Raw genomic sequence first — 24,589 nt, 5'->3', positions numbered from 1 at the left:
GAAGCACTTTGTACTAATCAAGGCAACTTTATGGTGATTTTAGGGGTCTTTGATAACCCTTTGAAAGCACCCAAAGTTGTAGCTGTGGAGAACAGCTTTCAGGCTTATCTTGAAGGAGTGTTAAGCAGCTTGTTTTCACAAGTTTAATCATGTAGATTAGGTTAAATGAAAAAGAACCACACGTGTATATATAAAAATGTGTCTATTTATTATTACACAACACTCACTAACACATTGGTATATCTCCTAACCGGAAATATAAGCACAAATACACAACAATACTTCAGTTGCAATAAGGTAAGTAGCACAAAATACAGTGGTCTCCAGGGGGAGACCAAACCACATACTAAAAAAATGGAATGCAAACTACGACTGAACTCGGGACTTGGACCAGGAGACTCAGACAAGCTGGGGACACAAGGAACCACACCAAAAGTAAGTACCCAGGAACCCCACAGAGGCTATGTGGAGATACAGTTGAGTGTCCAATAGTACTTAACGGGGAAATCAGGTTGCAGTTTAGAAGAAGGATCCTTCCCAGTGGACCCTGAAGAAACCCAGTAGAAGACAGAAGGTTGAAGAGTCACCCCACCTGTGGATACCCCAGGAGCCAGGATATCTACACAAGGGAAGCCGGTGCATAGGTGTTTAGTCATGTTGGAAACCACCATAGACCACAATGAAGGTCTTCAGGAAAGATGCAGCTGGAGAAGACTATGCAAGAGTCCGGTGGAATCCAAGGGTGGATTCTTTAAGTCAAAAACCTTTAAGCAGAGGGGACAATGCCTATGCCACTTGCAGATGACCCAGAGGCACGGAAGTGCAATACCCATCCATGATGGATGGTTCAGAAGAATTAACTGTGACCTTGTCGCTGTAGCTGTGAGGATTAGGTGACGCTGAGGAAGACCAGAAGACGTGCACGAGCTGGCCCACATTGGAAGTCGAGAATCAGGGGGTCGGTGTCTGGTGGGAGCACCAACAAGCCTTGGCAGCTGCCACAGGTGTGGAAAGCGAAGAAGGAGCAACTTTAGGACAAGCTAGGTCCAAGGGCCTCATCACAAGCAGGGGAGTCAGAGCAGGCCTGAGCAACCAGGGGAGCCCACTGAAGCATAAAAAGACCCACAGGCTGAAGGCATAGGAGTCGCACCTCGAGCAGCTCACCATGAAGTAAGGCCCACTGTGCAGAGGATGCAGTGAGGATGCTGAACTTGGCAGGAAGAGATGCTGGAGGTTGGAGCTTCTTGTAGCCCAAAGATCTCTGGAGTGCAGAGCCAACAGGCCTTGACAATGGCAAGTCAAAGCGGTGCACAGAGGTTTGGACCCAGCGGTTCCGAAGAAGGATACTGGCCTCAAAGTTGCAGAGAGGACAGGTCAGGCAGCACAAAACCTACACCTCCATTGGCACAGGGGCGCCTGGGTACAAAGTCTGAAAACCCAGAATCAGACGCCCAATGCAAACCAAGGGAGAAGCTCAAAGACGGAAAAAGGCTGCAGGTTCAGGCCAGGATGGCGATCGAAGGAGACCTACAGCTGCACAGGTAAATTGGGATGTGCTGGCGCATGGGGTACCGATGTAGGTTGCAGTTGGGAGGGTTGTCACGCAAAGGCTGCAGGCATCGATGTGGAGTCTGGCAGGGGTCAGCCCACGGTGTACTTTTGCTAAGGAACACTGAAGAACCTTTGCTAGACTGGTGGGCACCTGGAACTCTGGCTGTGGGTGTCGGGTGCGGAGGTTGTCAGTTTTGCGGTTCCACAGGCAGAGCTTTGGTCTTTAAAGGTGGTTATCTTTTGGACCGTTCTGCTGTTCACAGGAGATCAAGAGTCTTTATGGAGGCAGGCAGTTCTCCCAGGGTTAGAGCATATTAGACACCAATTAGAGCACGTTAAGTCGATTCCGAATAAATGCAAAGTGTGCACAACAAATGGACATGCATGTACGTTGGAGAATCAGTCAGTAATTCAGCCCTTGGCTACTTTTCTCCCTTCCTTTTTTCTCCTTTCTTCCTCCTAAATAGGCGGTTGTACTAGTATTACAGGCAGGCATTTGTTGTCAATTTTAGTCCTGATGATGATCCCATGTAACTAGAGCAAGAGGGATCGAAAAGTCGACTTCAGATAGTGCTTTCACAACCTAACCATTTTGTTTTACTCAGTTGTGTCTAGCATTTTCATGGCAATACTTTAATCCAAACACTGAGTCAAAAGTGGCCATTATTGCTCGTTTTTTGCCAGTGAAACACTTTTCCTTTTATGTTGTTTGTCTCTCTTGAGTAAGGTACAGGACTGTGCCTCTTAATCATTTATCAGTTTTGTTCATTTTTGTTCAAATAAATACCCTGTCCGGCTGGACAGAGGACAAATATAGTCTCCTATTATGGCCTATATTACATTGATGTAGTTGATTCTGATAAGCTAAGGACCTTTGTTTTTCAGAGCATACTTCCCCACGGTCCTCAGCCAACGGCTGGGGTTCCCTTGTTATATTAAATGGCCTGCAGAGTAGGTCATGGGAGCTGCAAAGTTCGAAGTTCACAGAAGGCTGGCAGGTCTGGGCCCCAGCCAGTGGCTAGAGCTTCTTGTCATGCAGGGATCAGCTCTTCTTTGTACTCTTCTTCTTAGGTTGTCAGTAATCTGAGTAATAAGGTTCAGGGGTGTCCCTAAATAATAATTTTAGGGGCATTACAGGGGTCAGAAGGTGGTAGCCAATTGGCTACTTATCTTTAGGGTACCTACATCCTTTGTATGTCCACTCCTTCAGGGTAGGAGGCATATCCTTAAGTCTATTGACTAGAGTCCTCCCAAACAATATGGAGGATTCTCAAAGGAGGGGGTCACTTTACCTCAGGGCACCTTAGGGGTGGCCATGGTTGAGAGAGCAAATATGGACGGAGCATTGAAAAATTTCAGACACTCACTCCCGTCACAGATTTGGGTGGAATCCATCATCGCTCTTTAGCTCACTTCGCCACCAGAGTTCAGACCCAGCCATATGCAAATCAGTCTTGACCCTGTTCCTCATGGAAACAGTCCAGCCCGAACGGCCAAGCGAGATCTTCCCTGGCCTTGAAACAAGCATTCTAGGACCTGATTTGGTGTAACACCCCTCATCAGCCAGGCTAGCTTGAATCCAGTGGCAAAGTGAGCAAGGGATCTACATTTGAGCATACCCTTGCAACTTAGGGTGAAAAAAAGCAAATACAATGAGATGATGGACAGAGCTTTGAAACTTTTCAGACACTCACCCCAAGTCATAGATCTTGGTTGAACCAATTGTCGTTCATCAGCTCATTCCGTCACCCCAGTTCAGACGCAGCCATTTTCAAATCAGCCAAGTCAGGTCTTCCCTGGCCCGGAAACAAGCATCCTGGGACCGGTTTTAGGGTAACACCCCTCATCAGCCAGGCTAACTAGAATCCAGTGGTTGAGAGGGGACACACCTATCTTGCTTGCTAATTTTCCCACCGACCTTGCTGCCAAAAATGGGTTTGGTCAGGGGGGCGGGCATCCCCACTAGCTGGAGGCCCTGGTCAGCATAAAAAAGGACAGGAAGTCATTTAGGCTCACCACGTTTCTGTGCTGTTCATGCTTGGGGGTAGGTGTGAAGCACCTCCACCCAGAGCAGGTTTTGTTTGAGCCACAACATCAAAAGGCTCCCACCTCAGGGGGCCAGAAACGTATCTGGAGGTAGCAGGGTGGTGGGGACCAGCCAGGCACACACTAGTGAGTTGGTAGGATTTCAGGGAGCACCTCTGGGGTGCCCTCTGGGCGCATTTCTTAATAAATCCACCACTGGCATCAGTGTGGGCTTATTAAGTTTAGCTGTTTGGTACCAAACATTTTGGAATTCCGTGAAGACATTATAGAGCTGTAAAACTTGTAGCGACAAGCTCTCAGCCCATGTACTCAGTGTAGCTTCACTGTGCCCTTATAATGTCTAAGAATGGACGTAGATACTATTGGAGTAAATCTGCTCATGCAGTTATGCCCTCACAAGGGCATAACTGCCATGCCTTAGTGCTGTAAAGCCTGTTGTAGGGGTGATTTACCTATGCCTCTTGCGGTGCTGGTTGACCTGGCACACAAAGTTGTGCAAAAGGTCGACTCTTCAGTTTTATCGGCACCAAAACATGCAGGTTGCAGTGGCAGTGTTCCTGCATTTGGTGAGGGGTCTCTTAGAGTGGCACATACATGCTGCAGCCCTTAGAGACCCTCTCTGGTCACAAGGCCCTTGGTACCAATGGTACCTTTTACAAGGGACTTATATGTGAGCCAGAGGTGTGCCAATTGTGTAAACAAAGGTACAGTTTTGGGAAAGAACAACAGCACTGGGAACCTGGTTAGCAGGAACACAGTGCACTCTTAGTCAAAGATGCATCAGTCAGGCAAAAAGTGGGGGGTAACCATGCCAAAAAGGTACTTTTCTAAAATGCGTACTGAAATTTCTTAGACCAGTCTATCAAAACAGACTTCTCTTTCAACTAGGATAGACAGAATATAAAGGCGTAATCGGGGTATTTATTGCGTCTGTATACAAGTCTATTTGTAATTCCAGAAAAAAAAATTTCGGAGACTTTGGCGTTTAGAACCCTGTCATAGCTTTCTTGAAATGTGCTACTGAGGGAGCCTGCTTCCATATTTTGAATGCTTTGTAGGTGGGCAGCAGAGCTGCTCAGATTTCTTGCTCTTATCTATTTCCATAAGGCTTCAAGAGACAGAAATCTGGAATAAGTGCCTAACTGGTTGTACCGATAATACATTGTTCTTGTATTTTCTGTCTGAACAAGATAAGAGTTTGTGGAGATGGAAGGAAGAAACAATTTCAAAGCCAAATGAACTACTATTAGTTCCAGATGGTTGATATAATAGGTCTTCTGTTTGTCTGACCATAGCTCCTGAGCCATTAAATGGCCCACATTCGCTCCCCATCTGTGATTAGAGTTTGAAATGGCAGATCCGAAAGGAATAGGATTCCTTTCAGTATGTTTTTTTTGGCTGGATTCAACATGGAATTGACTTTGAACCTGGCGTCAGAAACTAAACAAGCATTTACAATGCAATGGTCTCGGCATTATTAAAGGTAGAGCTATGGCATTGCTCATGACATTTATTTTCTTTTTTCTTTTTATCATATATAAATGGCATTGTCATTTACATTGCCAATAGCTTAATCGTTAAATAAATGGCATTGTCATTTACAATGCCAATAGCTTAATAGCTCGCAAATGCACAGAGCCCCACACACACAGAGCCCCACACACAGAGCCCCCCACACACGCACCCAGAGCCCCACACACACGCACCCAGAGCCCCACACACACGCACCCAGAGCCCCACACACACACACCCAGAGCCCCCCACACACACCCAGAGCCCCCCCACACACACACACCCAGAGCCGCACACACCCACCCAGAGCCACCCACCCACCCAGAGCCACACCCACCCACCCAGAGCCACACACCCACCCAGAGCCACACACCCACCCAGAGCCACACACACACACCCAGAGCCACACACACACACAACCAGAGCCACACACACACACCCAGAGCCACACACACACACCCAGGAGAGCAAGCACAGCGAGGGGGCAGGGAAGCAAGCACAGCGAGGGGGCAGGGAAGCAAGCACAGCGAGGGGGCAGGGATACCAGGGGGCAGGGGAGCAAGCAAAGCCAGGGGGTAGGGAAGCAAGCACAGCGAGGGGGCAGGGAAGCAAGAACAGCGAGGGGGCAGGGAAGCAAGAACAGCGAGGGGGCAGGAAAGCAAGCACAGCGAGGGTGCAGGGAAGCAAGCACAGCGAGGGGGCAGGGAAGCAAGCACAGCGAGGGTGCAGGGAAGCAAGCACAGCGAGGGGGCAGGGAAGCAAGCACAGCGAGGGGGCAGGGAAGCAAGCACAGCGAGGGGGCAGGGGAGCAAGCACAGCCAGGGGGCAGGGAAGCAAGCACAGCCAGGGGGCAGGGAAGCAAGCACAGCCAGGGGGCAGGGAAGCAAGCACAGCCAGGGGGCAGGGAAGCAAGCAAAGCCAGGGGGCAGGGAAGCAAGCACAGCCAGGGGGCAGGGGAGCAAGCACAGCCAGGGGGCAGGGGAGCAAGAACAGCCTGGGGTCAGGGGAGCAAGCACAGCCAGGGGCCAGGGGAGCTAGCACAGCCAGAGGGCAGAGGAGCACAAAATGGGTGCCCGTCTGTGGTTGTTATTGGAGAGGATTGCTTAGAACTTGAGAAGTTGAACAAAAAGTCAGGACAATGAAAATGCTGTCACGATGTGCCAAATGACCAACACAGTACAATTATGCAAACTGTCTTCATTAAAACAGACATTTTAATAAATCCCTGCGCAAACCCCAAAAAGTTATACTTTCCGCAGCGGGGCTTAAGCCCAAATCAAGATCCTCTTAGTCCTGGAGTCGCCGTAAACCTCCTTTGTCAAGGGACTCTCTCGATTTCTACCGGAAAATAAGAGCTCGCATCAGCATGCCCAGAATAGCCCCGCTGAAATGCTGTTTTTAAACCCACGATCGGTCCTGGTGGAAGGGCGCAATCGTAATCACTAAGCTATGCGGATGACACCCAGCTAGTGGTGGGTCTGACACAGCTGGAGAAACAGCCTGAGACGCTCCATTTATGCTTGAGAGAGGTGTTTGATTGGATGTCCAGGTCATCGCTCAAATTGAATGGCTCAAAAACAGAGCTGAAGATCTTGGGCCAGTCAAGTTTTGCCCTCTCGCCGAGCAGCTGGCCCAACTGCATGGGCACCCCGCCTGACCCAAAGAAGGAGATCAAGAGCCTGGGGGTCTGGCTGGAGCCGGATTTGTCCTTTAGGATACACGCCAAGAAGACCGCTGGCGTGTGTTATGGAATGCTCCGGTCGGCCCGTAAGGTTCTCCCCCTGTTACCAGAACTCTCCCGGAAGCTGTTAGTCCAAGGTCTAATCATCTCGCGCCTGGACTACAGTAATGCGCTCTTTCTCGGAGCACCAGAGTCAACGTTCAAGATCCTGCAACAAGTGCAGAACGCGGCAGCAAGGCTGCTGCTGAACGTTCCGGCCAGGCAGTCAGCCAGGCCCGCTTTAAAAGCACTCCACTGGCTCCCTATCCGAGAGAGAGTTACCTCCAAGGCCCTCTGTATTGCCCACAAGAGCATACAGGGGACAGGACCAGCCATTCTGAAGGATATGATCCGGCCCTACAAGCCCACAAGAGCTCTACGCTCTGACAACAAACACCTCCTTCAGACAAAGAGAATTAGGAGAGCCCGTTCAGGTGGCAGGAGTTTTTCCATCCATACAGCGCGGGCCTGGAACTCCCTCCCATTCTCACTACGTTCTGAACCAAATCTTCTCAGGTTCCGGAAACATTTGAAAACCTATCTATTTCCGGAATAATTTTAGCTCTTTCTGCTCTGTAATGGCAGCTTGCTATAGGTCTCTATAAGCGCTGGGATGCCCCTGGGTAACCGTGCGCGGTACAAAATTAGTTAATAATAAGAATAATAATCACTCAAAGTGTGCCTGGATCTTACAGCTGGGAGGATACACAGGCTTTGGGCAGTCACAGAGAAGCTGCAGCTCGTTCGCCACAGCTGTGTTGCGCACTCAGCAACCCCCACCACACACGGAGGATTGCCCCCCCCCCCCCCCCCCCTGTCGTCGGGCGGCGAAGGGTGTGCGTGAGGATGGGTGGGGAGTCTTTGCCCAAGAGGTGATGGCAGTTCTGGCTCCGACCCGCTGCTGGTGTCCGTGGATGATGGGTCAGGGTAACTGTGTTGATTGGGAGGGTTCGCACAACACCTTAAAAAAAAAAGGTGGTGACTGAGGCATAATAGCGCTCTGGGAGGGAATTGTAAGGGAGGGGCGGCAGGGTGATCACGAGTAGAGACGAGGAGCTCATGTCTGTCTGCTTACGTAGAGACCACCTGCAGTGATCACTACAAGTAAATGAGCTTTCAAATCATAAAAGAATGCATTTCCCACCAGCAATTCAGCCTATGGGTGACCTGCGAAAAACTTTGTATGGGGCTGTTTTGAGGCCTCATCCCCAGCGCAGACAAGCACACATCAGGTAAAGAACTGTGTGTGCCCTGGGAGCTACAGCAGCCTAGACTAAAACACACGGCGGGTGCCCCCCAGGCTTTCACAGGTTCATTTCACTCTGATGTCATCTTCCAATCAGTCCGGTATATCATTCTTGTAAGAAAGCAACCCAAATCCATTCTTTTTACAATATGATGCTGGGATTTAGTATTGCGAATTGTATTTTGTGCACTTCGTGGGTAACTTTCATCATGCGAAGTGGCTTTAGCAACAAGCTCGTGCGTTTCCAATCAACAGTAAATAAAGGACTGAATACAGCCCTTTTAAAGCAGTACTTTTGCTTAAGCACTAGAGAAAACCGTGTAATTAAATGACAATTATACAACAGAAGGGGAAATTGCTAAGGTTTGCTCTTTACTCAAATAGCCAGCCCTGGGGAAGGAAGGGGATTTGGAACCATCGTCTTCATAAAATGGGGCCTTAGTGACATTTTCCCATTTGAGACCATGGCCTTTGCGAGTGAACCCCTAAAGAAGCCGGTGTGCTCCACCCGTGCCATTTGAGATCTCGAGGCCTGGGGAAAATAGTTCATAAAAAGTCATTTGCTGAAATGTGTCATCAACGCAGACATCTCTGTCTCCTCCCCTGCATTCCAGGACTAATTACAGTGGCGAATAAGCACTTCAGAGAGAGACGTAAATCTCGCGAGACAGGTCTAAGACTTGCATCATAGGGTCCCATGGTCTTTACATTCGGATCTTGCAGCTTAGGTCATCGCCCTCGGGCCCAGCAATCACCGCCAGTGCCTCCGCCGCTGCACTGCCCTCTCCAGGGGCTGAATACCGATGCTGTCCACGGCGGTCTCTCGTCATGAGAAGCTCTTTCATGTCCGAGGAGCTGGGGGCAGGAGGCGGGGAGGAAGGGGAGGTGTTATGAGCGTTGTACACCTGAGGCAGGTGAGAGACCCTGCTCCAGGAGTCTGAGCATGCAGGGCAATGTCAAGCGGGGTCGTGGGAAAGGGCCGGGTCCTGGTCTGGTCCTAGCAACCTCGAGCAGCGTCATTAAGTAAACAGGCAAAAAAACAAACAGGGGACAGAAGCACGAAAAACGGTACACGGGAGGAAGGGAAAAAAATCCACGGTCGGCGGGAAAGGAGAGGAGGCAAACATCCGAATTTTTCGGATTCGGGGCGTTGTTAGACCCGTCTGCTTCTGAGAGTCCCCTCACCACTATGATTTCTTTTGTTCCCCTGTACCTCCCAAAATTTGTCGCTTTTCTTTGTCTACCAGGACCTTTTGTGTGCTGTTTCATGGGGCTGGATGTTCCTTGACGCCCAGTTGTTCACAAGGTTTTTGGCACCTATTTACAAGGAACCTGTGATATTATAGACTGGGATTGGCAACCTGTATGAATGGCCTCAAAATGGTGGCCATCCATTTTCCTCATATGAGTGACTCCCCTTGGAGCCTCCATGAACCTTGACCTTTCAAGGTTCTGGCGCCCTTTTACTTGGCGCGCATTCCTGACAGGAATTTCTTTATTTCCCTCAGGTACACAAAATGGCTGCTCTAGAACCCCAGTATGGTGGCTGTTAGGATCCCAAATACCCCAGTAGTGCCATGTCATTGGCCTAGCCCAAAGAAGGTTCTAGAACCTACTGGCACGAGCCAGCACCTCAGGGCACTGGCTATATAAGGTCTAGTCCCTGGCGGCCATTTTAGATAACCAGAAGACTAGATAGGATAATGATGTTCCAGATCTAGGTGAAAAAGGAGATCCCAGACTTGACACCAGATTGACACCTGCCCTGTTGATCCCTGAGGCGGCTGGAAGTGCAGGCAGTAGAGCAAGCAAGGGTCACTGGCGTGGATCGTGACTGGCGTTCCAGTCAGCTGTGTGTGTGCGGTGACCTCGCGCCTACAGCGCCTGCCCAGCGAGTGCCTCGTCACCCCCAAGACTGTGGCCGTTTTCGTGTGCCTCCCCGCCCCCCTCGGTGGTGAATCACGACAGACTCAGGTCGCGAGGCGAGAGCAAGTTCGCCACGACCGAGAGCGTCCTCTGTGCCTCCTTGTGACAGGCGCCTCCAGCGAAGAGCTCGGACGTCTTCGAGCTCCACCGGCGTAGAGTGCTTCCTGCGCAGACTGAAGTGAGGTGGTGCGCCGGAGCGGGGAAAGGTCGGCCTTCGTTGGGCGGGACTACTGTCTCTGCCCCTCCCCAGTGAATCGGCGGTTGTAGCTGTGGGCGGGAACCATCCCTGTTTGAGGAAGTCGGAGGGAGGTCCGTGGAGCCCCTGAGAACCCGTCGCTGGCGAGAGAAGTGCTGAACCCGACTGAATCGCTTTTCGATTGCAGCCGATGTGAGGTGGGCCCGTTTCTTCAGGTGGGAAGCGCTGTTATAAAGGAACTGTGAACCGGCATTTATTTGACTGAGCGCGAAGATTGTGTGACCTCTTCGGCAGCCCCGTTCGGCAGTCTAAAGACTTGGAACTGGTGCCGCCTGAGTGCTAGCGGTGATAGAAACCCCTAGTTGCGTTTAAACCCCACCGGCAAACAGAGATCTCAACCCGGTGGCAGCCGAGTGTAAATGAAGTGTTCACTGTCTTTCCTTGCCTTTTAGATACACGCGCATAACCCCCGTGTGATTCCTAAAGAGTCCCAGCACTCCTTTTTGTGCCCAGAGAAGCCTGTGTACATTAAGTGGTGAAAACGTCATAAACTGTAAGAGTTATCTTTCCAACCTGAAATGTGTTTACTACTGTAGTGTTCCTGAGCTATTTAATTGGTGGCAGTGATACCAGAAAGAATATGTGGTTGTTTATTTAACTGAACCAGTATTTATTCTGCTAAACAGAAAGTGATATTTATGCTATTTATTGAAGATATTTATTCCCGATATTTATTCTATTTATTGACACTATCTATTCCTGATATTCATTCCATTTATTGATGAACTGTACTCCTAAGCTTATTTATTGAATATATTCCAAAATCGAAACCCAGCAAATTGTGACCAAAAGAAATGTAAATGTGCTTTCCTAATTGATCCCCCATTCACAGAGAATTTTTACATAAAGGAATCGTATTTTTCTACAACAGTGGTGTGGTGTCCTTCTTTTTGGTGGTTGTACAAAGAGATATTATTGGGTCAGAGCCGGCTTAACACGATAGCCTTCACTTGCCTTGACACTTGAGCCAAGCTACCCCCCTTTGTGCTGGGCTTGCCCATCGCAGGTCCAACAGGCGTGTTTTGCTGTTCTGAGTGACGGATGACGTCACCATCGAAAGAACAGCAAATCTTACGCCCCCGAATCCGAAAGAGACAGGGCTTGTTTGGAGTGACTCCCTTCTCCTCCAATGGCTGGCCTCCGTTTAGGAAGCCAGCCAATGGAAGAGAATGGAGGCGAGAGGCGGGTTCAAGCCCCCTTACTCAAAGTCATAAAATCTCCGACTTCCGGCTGGCGAGCCATCCATCGGTCCGAGACCTAAAAAATACAGGATGCCATTGATCCTAGGACAGATTATATCTGTTGTGCTGTTGAGTGCGGAGTTTGTAACATGTCAGATGGATAATTAATAGTCTCTCCTCCAAAGGGTACACTTTTGCAGACGGTTTATCCAAGATCGCATCAAGGGAGTCTTTCTTCTGTATTAGCTAGTTTTTTCTTTTAGTTTGACCCATATACTCAGAAAGGATTGAGTATAGTGGCATATTTAAAAGTGTTTCAAAGTTTCCTCTGACAACGTTCCTTTCATTAAACAGTCCACTAGGTAAGGGTAAGCAAATATTTTTTTCCTTCTCAGCCGAGCGGTGACAACAGCCATACATTCTGAAAATATTTTAGAAACTATTTTTTAGTTTGAAGGATAAGACTTTGTATTGAAAATGCTGGGTACGTACTATGAAGCAGAGGAATTTCATTTTTTCTTTATTATCTGAATGTGAAAGCAGGCATCCTGAAGGTCTATTGCACACATCCAGCCCCCTTGATGTAATATAGGGTAAACATAGTATAATGCATGCATTTTTTCTTTCTTTTTTCTTTCGTACTTATGTAGTATCCCTAAGATCGGGAATAGGTCTAAACTCTTTTTGGTGCCTTTTTTGGACCTGAGATTATCAGGAACAAATCCTCCACCCTTTTAGGTGACAACCTCCTCCATCGCATTTTTTCTGTTGCACGATGTTGACTTCTTCTCCAGCAGATCTTGCTGATAAGCTTAAGTTTTGCTTAGTGGTCCAGAAGGAGTAGGGGACTTAAATAAAAGAGAATATCCATTCGGATAAAAAAATCACAACTGATTGGTCTGTTATTATAAGCCACTCTTATTATAGATGATTGACTATGCCTTACCCCACTGCAGAGACTGACAGACAAGGGGAGGAATTGAATCCATTCTTTGGCAGGATGTATTCCTGCAGCCACAGGCAATTGCTGACCTCCTCTACCTCTGGATGACTTACAGGGATATTTAGGTTGCCTCTGAAGTTGCTGCTGCTGAGGTTACGATTAAGGGATTTGGGGGCACATGCATCAAGGTAGGCTTTTGCGATTGCATCATGCATTGCATTTAGGGAATCGCAATTTGCGATTCCCTAAAATGTAATCGCAATTTTTGCATTTGGGATGATGCATTTCAAATGCAAAAAAAACGGTTACAAAAAGGGGCAGATTCTGTGAATCTGCCCGTTTGCAACCAGTTTTTCGGTTGATGTATGGGGCCCTTGAACTCTCTGAGGAAAGAAAAGTCTGTGGTACGGAAGTCTTGTAAGTATTCCTTCAATAGTTTGTCACTACATTTTTGGAGAGTCTGCAAGAGATCTATTGTATCTCCTCTAAACTGCAGTGGCGCTGGAAGCTTTTGTGGTTCATGCTGATGTTCCACACATTTTCCTGCTAACAGTCTATTCTTTTGCTCTCTATTTGGTGGAGCGGAGGAAGGAGCTACTGCATGAGACTTCTTTGCTGAGGGCAAAATAACTGAGTCCAGGGAAGTGAGTGCTCTAAGGCATAAAGGTCCTTTATCAAGTGGTTTCTAAAGAAGTCTTGATGGTGTCAACTTTATTTATGCAGGTGTGAGAAACAGCTTTAGTAGACCAGAGGACGAACAGGTTTTTATGATGCCTTCTGATGCAGGGTCTTCAAAATGACAGAGGCTGAATGAAGTGGTAGGAGTGGGCAGCGTAATGTTCAATTTCATTGCTTCTCTAACCATCACGTAATTACGGGTTGTACCGTCGTCAACTGGCCAAGCCTTTTCTGAATGTGAATTTGCAGGTAGGTGAATAGCCTCTGATAGATGAACAAGTTTTGGTGGTCCAGGATGGAGATAGTCTTCTATGGAAAGTGTGTGATCTACTAGATAATCGGCAGGGCCATCTGAATCGTGAATGAGATGAAGACCCTCACACCCTCCCAGATTTTCTTCTGGTTCTAAAGCCTGACCGATGTAGCATTTTTACACTTCTTGATTTTCACGCAGTTCTACACGGAGGTCTCATAGAAGTGGAGGAAGGATGTGACTATGAAGGAGGAAGCTGAGGAAATGCTAAAGGCACCCTACTGGCTGCTGTGCTTAGGCGGTAAGAGTGCATGACGGGAATACTTTCTGGCGCACACTATAAATAAATAGCTGACACCCATCAGCCCCCACTATGGGTACTGGCTGAGAAGCTGGTAGGTCCACAGGGGCCTTGGGGCTCTACCGGGCCGCCTACTTAAAAACTAAAAAAATGTGGATGCCCTAAATGAGCGGCAGCAACCACTCATTTATTATTCCCTGCTCCTGCAAGGAATGCCTAATAATGCCCCTCAAAGGCTTCTCTAAATTATATTCTTTCTTCCTCATAGAGTACCCGCACCTATTTATTTTAAATGCTGGCGAGGGCTGCAGGGAGTGCAGCAGCCCCCCTGGAACAATAAATAAATAAAAAAGTCTCCTCAGTCATTGAATCCATGACTCTGAGAAAGCTTCCCATATATTTTTTATAATAACACTCCAAGCTGAAGCAGTATACTCTGGAGTGCAGGGACCGCTTTTGGAAGTTTCTATGGCTGCACTTTGTGGATTTTCTGATGAAAAATGTGGACCCTGGACCTTAGGAACTTTTTCGAGATGGTCAGTAATGGTGATGTTTTGAATGATAATTAGGTGAAAAAAATCTGCTAAAACATACAGCTTTAAACAAACAAAACCACTGAAATTCACCAATTATAGTCATCCCCAGTAACTATAACTTGTGCCCTGATGTAACTATAACTTGTGCCCTCACATAGGACTGCTATTTACCTCACAAACTGCATCACTCATGACATGTTCTATGACATCATTGATATTATCAATGCAACATCTACCATAGCATCATTGTTAACAGAACTGTGCATGGTGGAGGTGCAAGTGAAGTGTGTATGTATGTATGTAATTTATTTGTCACTCTATGCCTGAAAGGGTATTATTTTGACGTATACTGGGTGCTCCCTTGTGTCTGGCCAAAGCTATATCTCTCTGGAGAGCTCTAAGTAGAGCGAAACACTATGTCAGGGGTTGCTTTTACGAATTTCAGGTTGGCTTGGATGGTATTTTACCAATTCAAAGCTGTAATACTGTGCCTGGAGTGGTAAATGGCTTTTGTAATTTTACAGCTCGGCATGGACAGCACTGTGCTAGTCCTATGCTTAAAGACTTTGCTGAAGAAATGGCAAAAGCATTTGACCTTTCTATCTCGGCGTGGATGGCACTGTGCTAATCCTATGCTTTAAGACTTTGATAGAAAAGCAGACATTTGAGGTGAGCAGATATAGAGTGTCGCTGGTGTTGAGAGTACCCTTTACAGGAGCTGCTTTCCACCTAAACTTGAGAACTACTGAGTGGGACTATTCAGTGCTTATAACTACTAATAAGGATCCTCTGGAAGAAAACTAGACTATGCCTTAACGGCTGCAAACAGACTTTACAAGCCAGGTCTTGAGTTGTTTCCTAAACCTAAGGGAATTCGTTGGATGCCTGAAATCTGTAGATCGCAAATCCCATAGGTTATTTTAAATACCTATTAAAGTATTATATGTCACACACACACCAGTTGCTAGGATTACACATAGAATTTGAATGTAAAACATGACAGTGTTGCAAAATATCCGCTTCTAGGTGATTACTTCAGTTACTATAGAATTAAATAAACGACAGACATTTTGGACATTTAGTAACAATTACTAAATAGTGTGTGATGAAATATAAAAGACTTACCACATGGTAAGGACCATGCCAGAGCCATAATTATATCCCCAAGGTAATTAGGATGACGAACAAATCCCCACCATCCAGTAACAAGAAGACACTTTCCTGTTGCAGTAGGAATGGTTTTCAGATCTGTGGCAAAAGATGATAATATTAGATAGAAGCAAAAAAGAGTTTTAAAAAAACTCTTTGAAATAACTATGAATCCATACTTGCAAGTTTGGGATCATGAGGGTTTCTTCTAAAGGCATTCTTTTGGGAGTTAGCACCACGGAAAACTGCATACCCAAAGGCTGGCGGGAAAGGAGAAGTTTATTCACAAACAGTTACTTCCTCAATCATTTTCATTAACTGAACAACAAAAGAAATGTGGTCTCAACATAGAAAGCTTCATGGTGATGGTTGTACTATTGTTACAAAACTTGTCTATCTAAATGGAGGCTAATGTTACTTACACAATACAAAAGGGCACATGTTCTTATCTAGCAGAAGTAGTTTTCTACATGAATTTATCACTGGACCAACTTACTAGAAAAAGTAATATACTTCTGGTGTTGGTGTTCAAACGTTTTTATTGGTTGCTTTCTTGAACATAGGAATACAGAATCAAACAAAGGAAATAAAGCAATGTACTCCTAAACTTAAACAGAGAGAAATAATTGTGCCCACTATCAATAAACAAACCCTATGTACATGTAGCATAATAAAAGCATCTGCAGCAACAATGCTGCTCACACTGTTCTTCCGTTTAGAAAAAAAGTAACATATAAAGCTGTTCTGATGGGCACACTCTCAAAAGCAAAGAAAACCTGTACAGTCAATCTATTTGCTGCCTGTTGTTCTGTAGATTCACCTGCTGTAACACTGCCATAATCTATTGTTGGGGCAGAGTGTTGCTTTTTATTTTTTCTTCAAAGAAGAGCTTTCAGTTTCAGGTTACTGGTGATGCCACCCCTGAAATGCACATGCACCTGGACTCAAACTTCCCCTCAGATAAAAATAAGTTACTTACCTGTAAATGTAGATCTCCAGTGTTGCAATCTTTCATAGATTCACATGCTTGAATATTCCCGCCGTTGAGATGGGAGTCCCGGTATATCAAAATAGCAATGCAAAGTTAATACAAACCAGAAGCACAAGTTACTTACCATTGGTAACGATATATCTGTAAGAAACAGTAGTTGGTGTTAGATTCCTTACCTTAGAATATCCTCAGGCGTCAGGCTGGATCTGGAGAGTTTTCGTCAGCAGTACCCTTGCGCGTCGGTAGGCGTCGTCTGCGGCTCCTCGTCCGTGTCGTGATCGCCAGGATGACGTCGTCGGAGTACTTAGACACTGCCCTTGCACGCAGACGTCAGTTCTGTACACAGCTTTCTGCACCAGGAACGCAGAGCCATGATAGAAACCGACACTGGTGCCATAAAAGTAGGGCCCTGAAAGGGATGTCCTTAACCCTAGATATCGGTTCGGAGAATAGGGGGGATGGGTAGGGCGGTAAGGAATCTAACAATAACTACTGTTTCTTACAGATATATTGTTACCGAAGGTAAGTAACTTGTGCATCTGAAAGAAACAGGTTAGTGTTAGATTCCTTACCTTAGAATAGATACCCCAGCAATCCCAACCCCGGTGGTGGGTCTGCGAACCAAAATCACACCAGAAAGTCCTGGAGAACGGAACGGCCGAAAAAGCCATCTCTCCGGACTTGGCTGTCCAGGCAGTAGTGCTTAGCAAACGTGTGCAGAGAGGCCCACGTAGCTGCCTGACAGATGTCCTGCAGGGGGACTCCCCGACCCAGGGCAGTAGTAGCCGCCGTGGCCCGAGTGGTATGGGCGCGTAGCACCACAGGAGGCTCCTTTTGTGCCAAGGAGTAGCAAACCTTGATGCACAAAACGACCCACCGAAAGATGGTCCGCTTGTGCACCGCCCGTCCATTCTTAGCGCCCACGTAACCAACAGAGAGCTGGTCGTCCACCCGGAACTGACGTGTGCGGTCTAGATAGAAGGAGAGCGCATGTTTTGGGTCCAGACGGTGAAGCCTCTCTTCCTCTTTTGAGGGATGCGGGGGCGGAAAGAAGGTTGGCAAGGTGATGGACTGCCAAATATGAAAGGCTTGGTTAGGAATGAAGGACGAGTCCTCAGAACAACCTTGTCCGGATGGACAGAGAGGAAAGGAGCTTTAGAAGATAGAGCCTGGAGCTCACTCACTCTCCTGGCAGAGGTGATGGCGACCAGGAAAGCAGTTTTAAGAGTCAGAAGACGTAGAGGACAGTTATGAAGTGGCTCAAAGGGAGCGCACATCAGATAAGTCAGTACAAACTTCAAGTCCCACTGAGGCATCACAATAGGAACAGGAGGAAACATGTGTGTGATGCCTTTCAAGAATCTATTTACAACAGGGGACTTGAAAAGAGAAGGCTGGTCCGGAAGCCTCAAGAAGGGTGAAATGGCCAAGAGGTAGCCCTTGATAGTGCCCAGAGAAGAGCCCTGCTGGGCAAGAGAAAGAAGAAAGAGGAGAACCTCTGAAAGGGGGGCAGAGAGTGGATCCACAGCCTTTGCTATGCACCATGTCACAAACCTGCAGGCGTATACCGATTTTGTGGAGGGACGCCTAGCTGCCAGAAACACATCACAGACTTCAGGAGGCAAGTCAAATGGCCTCAACTGTCGCCGCTCATTCTCCACGAATGTAGGTGGAGACTGGACAGGTTCAGGTGGAGGACCGTCCCCTGCTGCTGCGACAGAAGGTCCTTCTGAAGAGGCAGACGAATCGGGGGATCGACTCACATGCGGAGTAGCTCGGATACCAGTATCTTCGTGCCCAGTCTGGAGCCACAAGGATGACTTGGGCCCGGTCTCGCCTGATCTTCTTTAGTACTCTTGGCAGAAGTGGTATATGCGGAAAGGCGTACAACAGATCGCAACTCCACTCGCAACAAAAAGCGTCTCCAAGCGAGTGCCGCCTTGGAAATTCCAACACGCAGAACTGATGACATTGCGCAATCTCTTCGGTGGCGAATAGATCTAACCAAGGCTCTCCCCACCGCCGAAAGAGACCTTGCGCCACTTCTGAGTTCAGACGCCATTCGTGATCCATCATGCACCCGCGGCTGAGTTCGTCCGCCCTGGCATTAAGGTAACCTGCCAGTTGTTGAACTACCAGGGTGACGCCCTGGTGTTCCAGCCATGTCCAGCGGCGCAGAGCCTCCTGACAAAGGTTCCACAACCCCACCTCGCCTTGTTTGTTGCAGTACCACATGGCGGTGGTGTTGTTCGTGAACACCTGCACTACACTTCCCCGGACAGAGGGAAGGAATGCCTTCAGTGCCAGACGGATCGCCTGTAGCTCAGAAGGTTGATATGGAGCCGGGACTCCGCCGGAGACCAGAGGCCTCTGATCTCCGCCTCTCCCATGTGGCCACCCCCCATCCCAGGAGGGACGCATCCGTCGCTACTACATGCTCCGGTTGGGGTAGGGAGAGGGATCTGCCGCTGACCAAATTGCGGTTCGTGAGCCACCACTGCAACTGACTCGCAGTGCCCTCCGAGATCAGGACATGATCGGACAGGTTGCTCTGATGCAGTGCCCACTGAAACCTCAGGTCTCTGCAGAGCCCACATATGCCACCTGGCATGATGCACAAGAAGGATGCAGGAGGCCATCAGCCCCAGGAGCCGCAGCATGAAACCTGACCGAAACTCGGGATAAAGGCTGAAAGAGCGGAATCAGAGCCTGAATATCACAAACCTGCTGTTCGGGGGGATAAACCCGAAACTGCGCCGAGTCCAGGACTGCTCCGATGAAAAGGAGCTTCTGAGAGGGGCACAGGTGCGACTTCGGCACGTTGATGGAGAACCCCAGCGAGTGCAGGAGGTCGGCCGTAGTCTGGAGGTGGGAAAAAACTGTTGGGGCAAGCCCGACGTCGAGATAGGGGAAGACTAGAACCCCTGATCTGCGCAGATGAGCAGCGACCACCGCCATCACTTTCGTGAACACCCGAGGGGCGCTGGGTAGGCCGAAGGGGAGCACGGTAAACTGAAAGTGCTTGTGGCCTACCGTGAACCGCAGGTAGCGCCGGTAGGACAGGGATGTGGAAATATGCGTCCAACGCTACCATCCAGTCTCCAGGGACTAGGGCAGCTAGGACCTGAGCTAACGTCAGCATCTTGAACTTCTCCTTCAAGATAGGGCGTAGGCCTCCTCTGCCCTTCTTGGGTACCAGAAAGTAGTGGGAGTAGCAACCATGTCCTACTTCTTGCCCAGGAACGTGTTTGATGGCCCCCCTTGGCCAAGAGGGTCATAACTTCCTCCTGCAGAAGTTGCAAGTGATCCCCGACATATGGTGGTACTGCGGTGGCATGGCTGGAGGTGTCGCCTCGAAGGGGAAGGAGTAGCCCCTTTGGACAATTTGCAGCACCCACCTGTCCGACGTGATGGAGCGCCAGTGGAGGAGGTGATGACGGACTCTGCCCCCCACTGGCGTTGAATGGGCCTGAAAGCACAGACTAGGAAGGCTTTGAGGTAGATGCTACAGGAGCGGATGTGGACTGACCTTGCTGTTGTCACCCGGCACCGCCACGGCAGTTACCATGTCCGCGGCAACGTTGAGGATGGTTCTGAGGCCTGTGGCTGGCAGGACGTGTGGGGGTGCCTCTTCCTTGGCCACGAAAGGGGCGAAAAGCAGAAGTTTGCTGGTGCTGGTCAGACAGGCCCAAAGACTTGGCCGTAGCCCTGGAGTCCTTGAACTGCTCAAGCGCACTGTCTGCTTTGTCGCCAAAGAGGCGAGGGCCATCGAAGGGCATGTCCATGAGTGTGGCCTGAACATTGCCAGAGAAATTGGCCGACCTCAGCCAGGCGTGGCGGCAAACCGCCACCGTCATGGAAATCGCCCTTCCCAGTGAGTCCGTGGTATCCAATCCACACCTGATGGAATAATGCGCCGCATCCCGCCCCTCTGCAAGGGCTTGGGCGAGCCGGGCCCAGACCTCCTCCAGGCACTGGGGCAGCACATCCGCAACCGTGTCCCACAAAAAGTGGGTATAGCGGCCCAAAAGGCAATTGGTGTTGATAGACTGCAACCCCAAACTCAAAGAGGAGAGCAGTTTCTTCCCAAACTGATCAAACCTTTTGGATTCCCGATCCGGGGGAGCGGTCGGGAATGTGGTCTGGACGTAGAAGCCTGGATCACCAGGTTCTCGGGGGTGGGGTGCATGGACAGAAAGCTAGGGTCGCCCGGAGCCGGGCAGTGGCGTCGGGCCACGTTCTTACCACAGGGGGCACTGTGGAGGGCTTGGACCAGGTGCCCATCAGAACGTCTGTGAGAGCCTCATTGAACTGCAGTAGAGGCTCCGAGGAGCTTACTGGCGGCTAAAGCACCTCAGTGAGGAGGTTAGTCCTCATGGTCGCAGCAGGGAGTTCAAGAGCCAAGGCCTTGGCTGCCTTGCGCAACACCACACCATACATAGCACCCTCCTCAATAGCCACAGAGGGAGGAGAGATGAATCCAGTGTCGGGCAAAGTGTCCAAACAACTGGCCTCCCCTAGCTCATCTGCCCAGTCCTGGCTCAACTGGCACTGCTGTGCCAGAGGGTCCTCAGACCTCTCCCAGTCCTCCCCTTCATCTGTGTCCTGGTAAACAGGCTGGAATGACGGAGCCGGGTTGTAGGTGAAGGCCTCACCCATCAACGCCGGAGACGGCGCCGTTCCGACACCAGACCCGGACTTAAACTGGGGCCGATGGCGCCGGGAGGGACACCATTGGGGTCGGCGGTAGCGGAGGAGTTGTAAGGTCAACTGGCGTCGACTGGGATCGAAGTCCACGACGGCGCCGGAGTCACCGGCCCGCCAAGGCCCCAAGTCGGGTCTGCGGGGCCCGAAGGAGCGCCGGCAGGCCTCAACGGAGGGTAGTGAGTTCTCATGGCAATGAGGAAATCACGAATCTCCTCCGTCGTAGCTTGCAGGCCAGGGACTGGAGGCGGTGTTGCCTGAACCCTCAGCCGCGTCGCGCGAGCTGCGAGGAGAGTCTGAAGAGCGATGTCGCCTCTTCGACTTCTTCTTGGAGTGCCTCGACTTACCAGAGGACTTGGCGGCCGACGATGACTCGACGAGCGACGACTGCGGCTCCGCGACCGGTCCCTCGGGTGGCGGGGAGCCAACTGCTGGATCTCTAGCTTTCGAGGTCAAGGCCCGGCAGACGCGGCACGATTTGTCGTCAAGGTCGGACCCGAGGCAGTAGAGACACCGATGGTGGGGGTCGGTCACCGACATCAGGAGGTGACAGGCGTCGCACGGCTTGAAGCCAGGCATCCCTACGGCACCAGGAGTCGAAGTCGACTCAAAAAAAAGATCCAAAATAGACCAAAAAGTTAGTAAAAAAATTACTAAGAGTACTGCTCTTCCCGGATCTGCGCTAGCTGGCGCGGAAAAAAGAAGAACTGACGTTAGCGCACGAGGGCAGCGTCTAAGTACTCCGACAAGGTCATCCCGGTGATCACGACGCCGACGACGGACGCGGAGCCGCAGACGACGCCTACCAACGCGCAAGGGTACTGCTGACGAAAACTTTCCGGATCCAGCCTGACGCCTGGGGATATTCTAAAGGAGTAGTTTCTTACCTGTAACTCCAGTTCTGTAGTATGGGTATCTCTGTTATAGTCATAATCTGTGAATAGTCCCGCCCGTGTGCGTGGACCCCGGAGCAATCAAAATAGGCTCACCTTTTGGATTTTTGCAGGTGATGAAGGAGACTTTTGAGCCTAATCATAAGGCTTCTCTACAGCATTTGTCCTGGAAGGCGGCTTTCCTTGTGGCTATAACATCGGTGCGCAAGGTGACTGAGAAGCAGGCTTTGTGTTGTCAAGAGCCCTATACAGTATTTCATGCTTCCAAAGTTGACATGAGGATTCACCCTAAATTTCTCCCAAAGGTGATATCTGATTTTCATGTCAACCAGACCATCACATTACCGATGTTTTTTCAACACCCCTCCTCTCCGGCGGAGAGGTCCCTGCATTCACTTGGTGTGAGGCGGGTGTTGAAATTTTACTTAGATAAGACCAGGGACATTCGTAGGTCAGATCAGTTGTTTGTGAATTACGGTTCAGTCAGGACTGGCCTTGCCAACTCCAAACAGTCCATATCTAGGTGGATTGTGTCCTGTATACAACTATGCTAACAAGACTCTAGGGAGTAAGCCTAAGGTTCATTCAACTAGAGGCAAAGCGGCTACTACGGCTTTGCTACGTAATGTTCCCATTGAAGACATCTGTAGGGCGGCTACCTGGAAGTGTGTCCACACATTTGCGAAGCATTACTGTTTGGATTCTGATGCCAGGGCAGATGCGCAAGTTGGGCAGGCTTCGCTGAGGATTTTATTTGCTCAGTAAGGATTTTTTCTTTAGCTTTCTTCCACAGCTGGGTTGGTTTTGAGATGGGCTTGCCATTCTATTCACAGATTAGGACTATACACAGAGATCCCCTAATACAGAAGGAGTACTTTCTTACCTGTAACTCCAGTTCTGTAGTAGGGGTATCTCTGTTATAGTCATAAGCGAACCGCCGCTTCCCCGGTGGAAGAAACAATGATTACCTGAATGCTACAGGCCTGACTTTACACACCTTCAAAAAGAACTGAAAGTAACTTGCGGGCTGTGCATCATGGGATACCAAGGGTTTCTGGAGTGTTCCTTAAAGGCACGGTATCCCTTTTCCAGACACATAATGGCAGCCTATGAGGCTTGTCTGTCCATCCCTTCGTCTCTATCATGGATTTTTGTGAAGGGGATTTTTCTCTAGGTGTGAAACTCTGTAAAATGTATACATTTATATATTATTTGGCTATTCTTTTTCACTTCAGGATGAAGTGCTGGCCAATGTAGCTTGGTTAATGTTAGGCTGCATTATTTGTCTTTGATTGTCTCTTAAGTGTCTATGCAAGATCACCAAGATGGCCGCCTGGTAGGAGCTCCTGTGAAGAGCTCCCAGTGCTTGGATCCCATTTCGGGCTTTATCCCTGTTAGCACCCACCAGCACGACGGAACGGAAACAGAAAAAGTAACTGGAAAAGTACCACAAGTAACTGGATTGCCCGGATTGCCCGCTGACCTGATTGACGGAGGTTGGAGCCTGAAAAGCCCTGCGATCTGCCACTGGACACTCGCCTTCAGGCACCCACATCGCGTCGCCGGGTCTGAGCGGCTGAAGCTCCGGGAGCCTGCTGAGCCTGCAAAGCCCCGCGATCTGCCACTGGACACTCGCCTTCAGACACCCCCATCGCGAGCCTGCTGAGCCTGCACCGCCGATTATCCTGCGATCAGCTCGCACCACAGCAGAGGATTCACAGCGGCATCGGAGGGCTGAGAGAGGCCCCCCCCCCGCCCGCTCCATGGCAGAGACGCGGGCTGTTGCACCGGTTGCTGCGACCAGCAAAGATCAGCAGAGGATCAGAGCCGCCCGCACCACAGCAGAGGAGTCACAGTGGCATCGGAGGGCTGAGAGAGGCCCCCCTCCCGCCCGCTCCACGGGAGAGACGCGGGCTGTTGCACCGGTTGCTGCGACCAGCAAAGAACATCAGAGGAGCAGAGCCGCCCGCTCCACAGCAGTGGACTCACGGCGGCATCGGAGGGCTGAGAGAGGCCCCCCCCGCCCGCTCCACGGCAGAGACGGGGGCTGTTGTACCGGTTGCTGCGACCAGCCCACACCACAGACGAGGCCACGACAACGGACCCCCTCCTCCTCCCGCTCACTCCGTAGCACGGGTGTGTGGCGCCGATGCCCGGAGGAGACGATGGAGTGAGAGCTGAGGCTAACGGGACCAGGAGGGACGTCGGATGAGTGGAGCCTGCCACCGGAGGCTGGAGGCGACAGCGACATCGGAGGGCTGGGAGAGGCCCCCCTCCCGCCCTGTACAAACTTTGATTAAACATTGCAACTGCAAAACTTTGCTGGCAAACTCTACATGCTCACGGTGCAGTTTTTACATAAGGTATTTATTTCACCCCACCCGCCTGCTCACATTTTTAAACTATCTCCTTTGTTCAAAATGGCTGGGGCCATAAAACTGTAGCAATAAATCCCCCCCGATACCTCTGATGTCCACGAGGCTCCTCAGCTTAACTCCTCCACACAAGACCACCAGAAGTAGAGATAAGCCTCCCTCCCAGCATGCTACGAGCAGTGCTTGCTCTAATTGAAAGTGAAATTGCCCTTCCCTGTGCTCAAAGTAATAGCAGCAGACAGAGGACTAATTTCCCTATCTCCCCTATCGGTCCGGCCATCTTAGACTGTCTATCCTTGGCGACCATCATGGACTAGTCATTCCTCAC

The 24,589-nt window shown here is 49.7% G+C and overlaps 1 protein-coding gene across 2 annotated transcripts in view; it reads right to left on the bottom strand.

The window, feature by feature from the left end:
• LBR (lamin B receptor) overlaps window positions 1-24,589 on the bottom strand; it is a 704,650-nt gene that overhangs the window by 41,906 nt on the left and 638,155 nt on the right. For both annotated transcript variants that reach the window (XM_086926155.1, XM_086926154.1), the window contains 2 exons: window positions 15,478-15,558; window positions 15,275-15,397 (listed from right to left, as the gene is read on the bottom strand). In XM_086926155.1, coding sequence (XP_086782281.1) covers window positions 15,275-15,397; window positions 15,478-15,558 — 204 coding nt within the window. The remainder of the gene's footprint in view (window positions 1-15,274; window positions 15,398-15,477; window positions 15,559-24,589) is intronic.

The sequence above is a fragment of the Lissotriton vulgaris genome, chromosome 6 (genome assembly GCF_964263255.1).
Source record: "Lissotriton vulgaris chromosome 6, aLisVul1.2, whole genome shotgun sequence".
Lineage (NCBI taxonomy): Eukaryota > Metazoa > Chordata > Amphibia > Caudata > Salamandridae > Lissotriton > Lissotriton vulgaris.
Note: the sequence above shows the minus strand (reverse complement) of the source record. Positions and strands in the feature narration are given on the sequence as shown.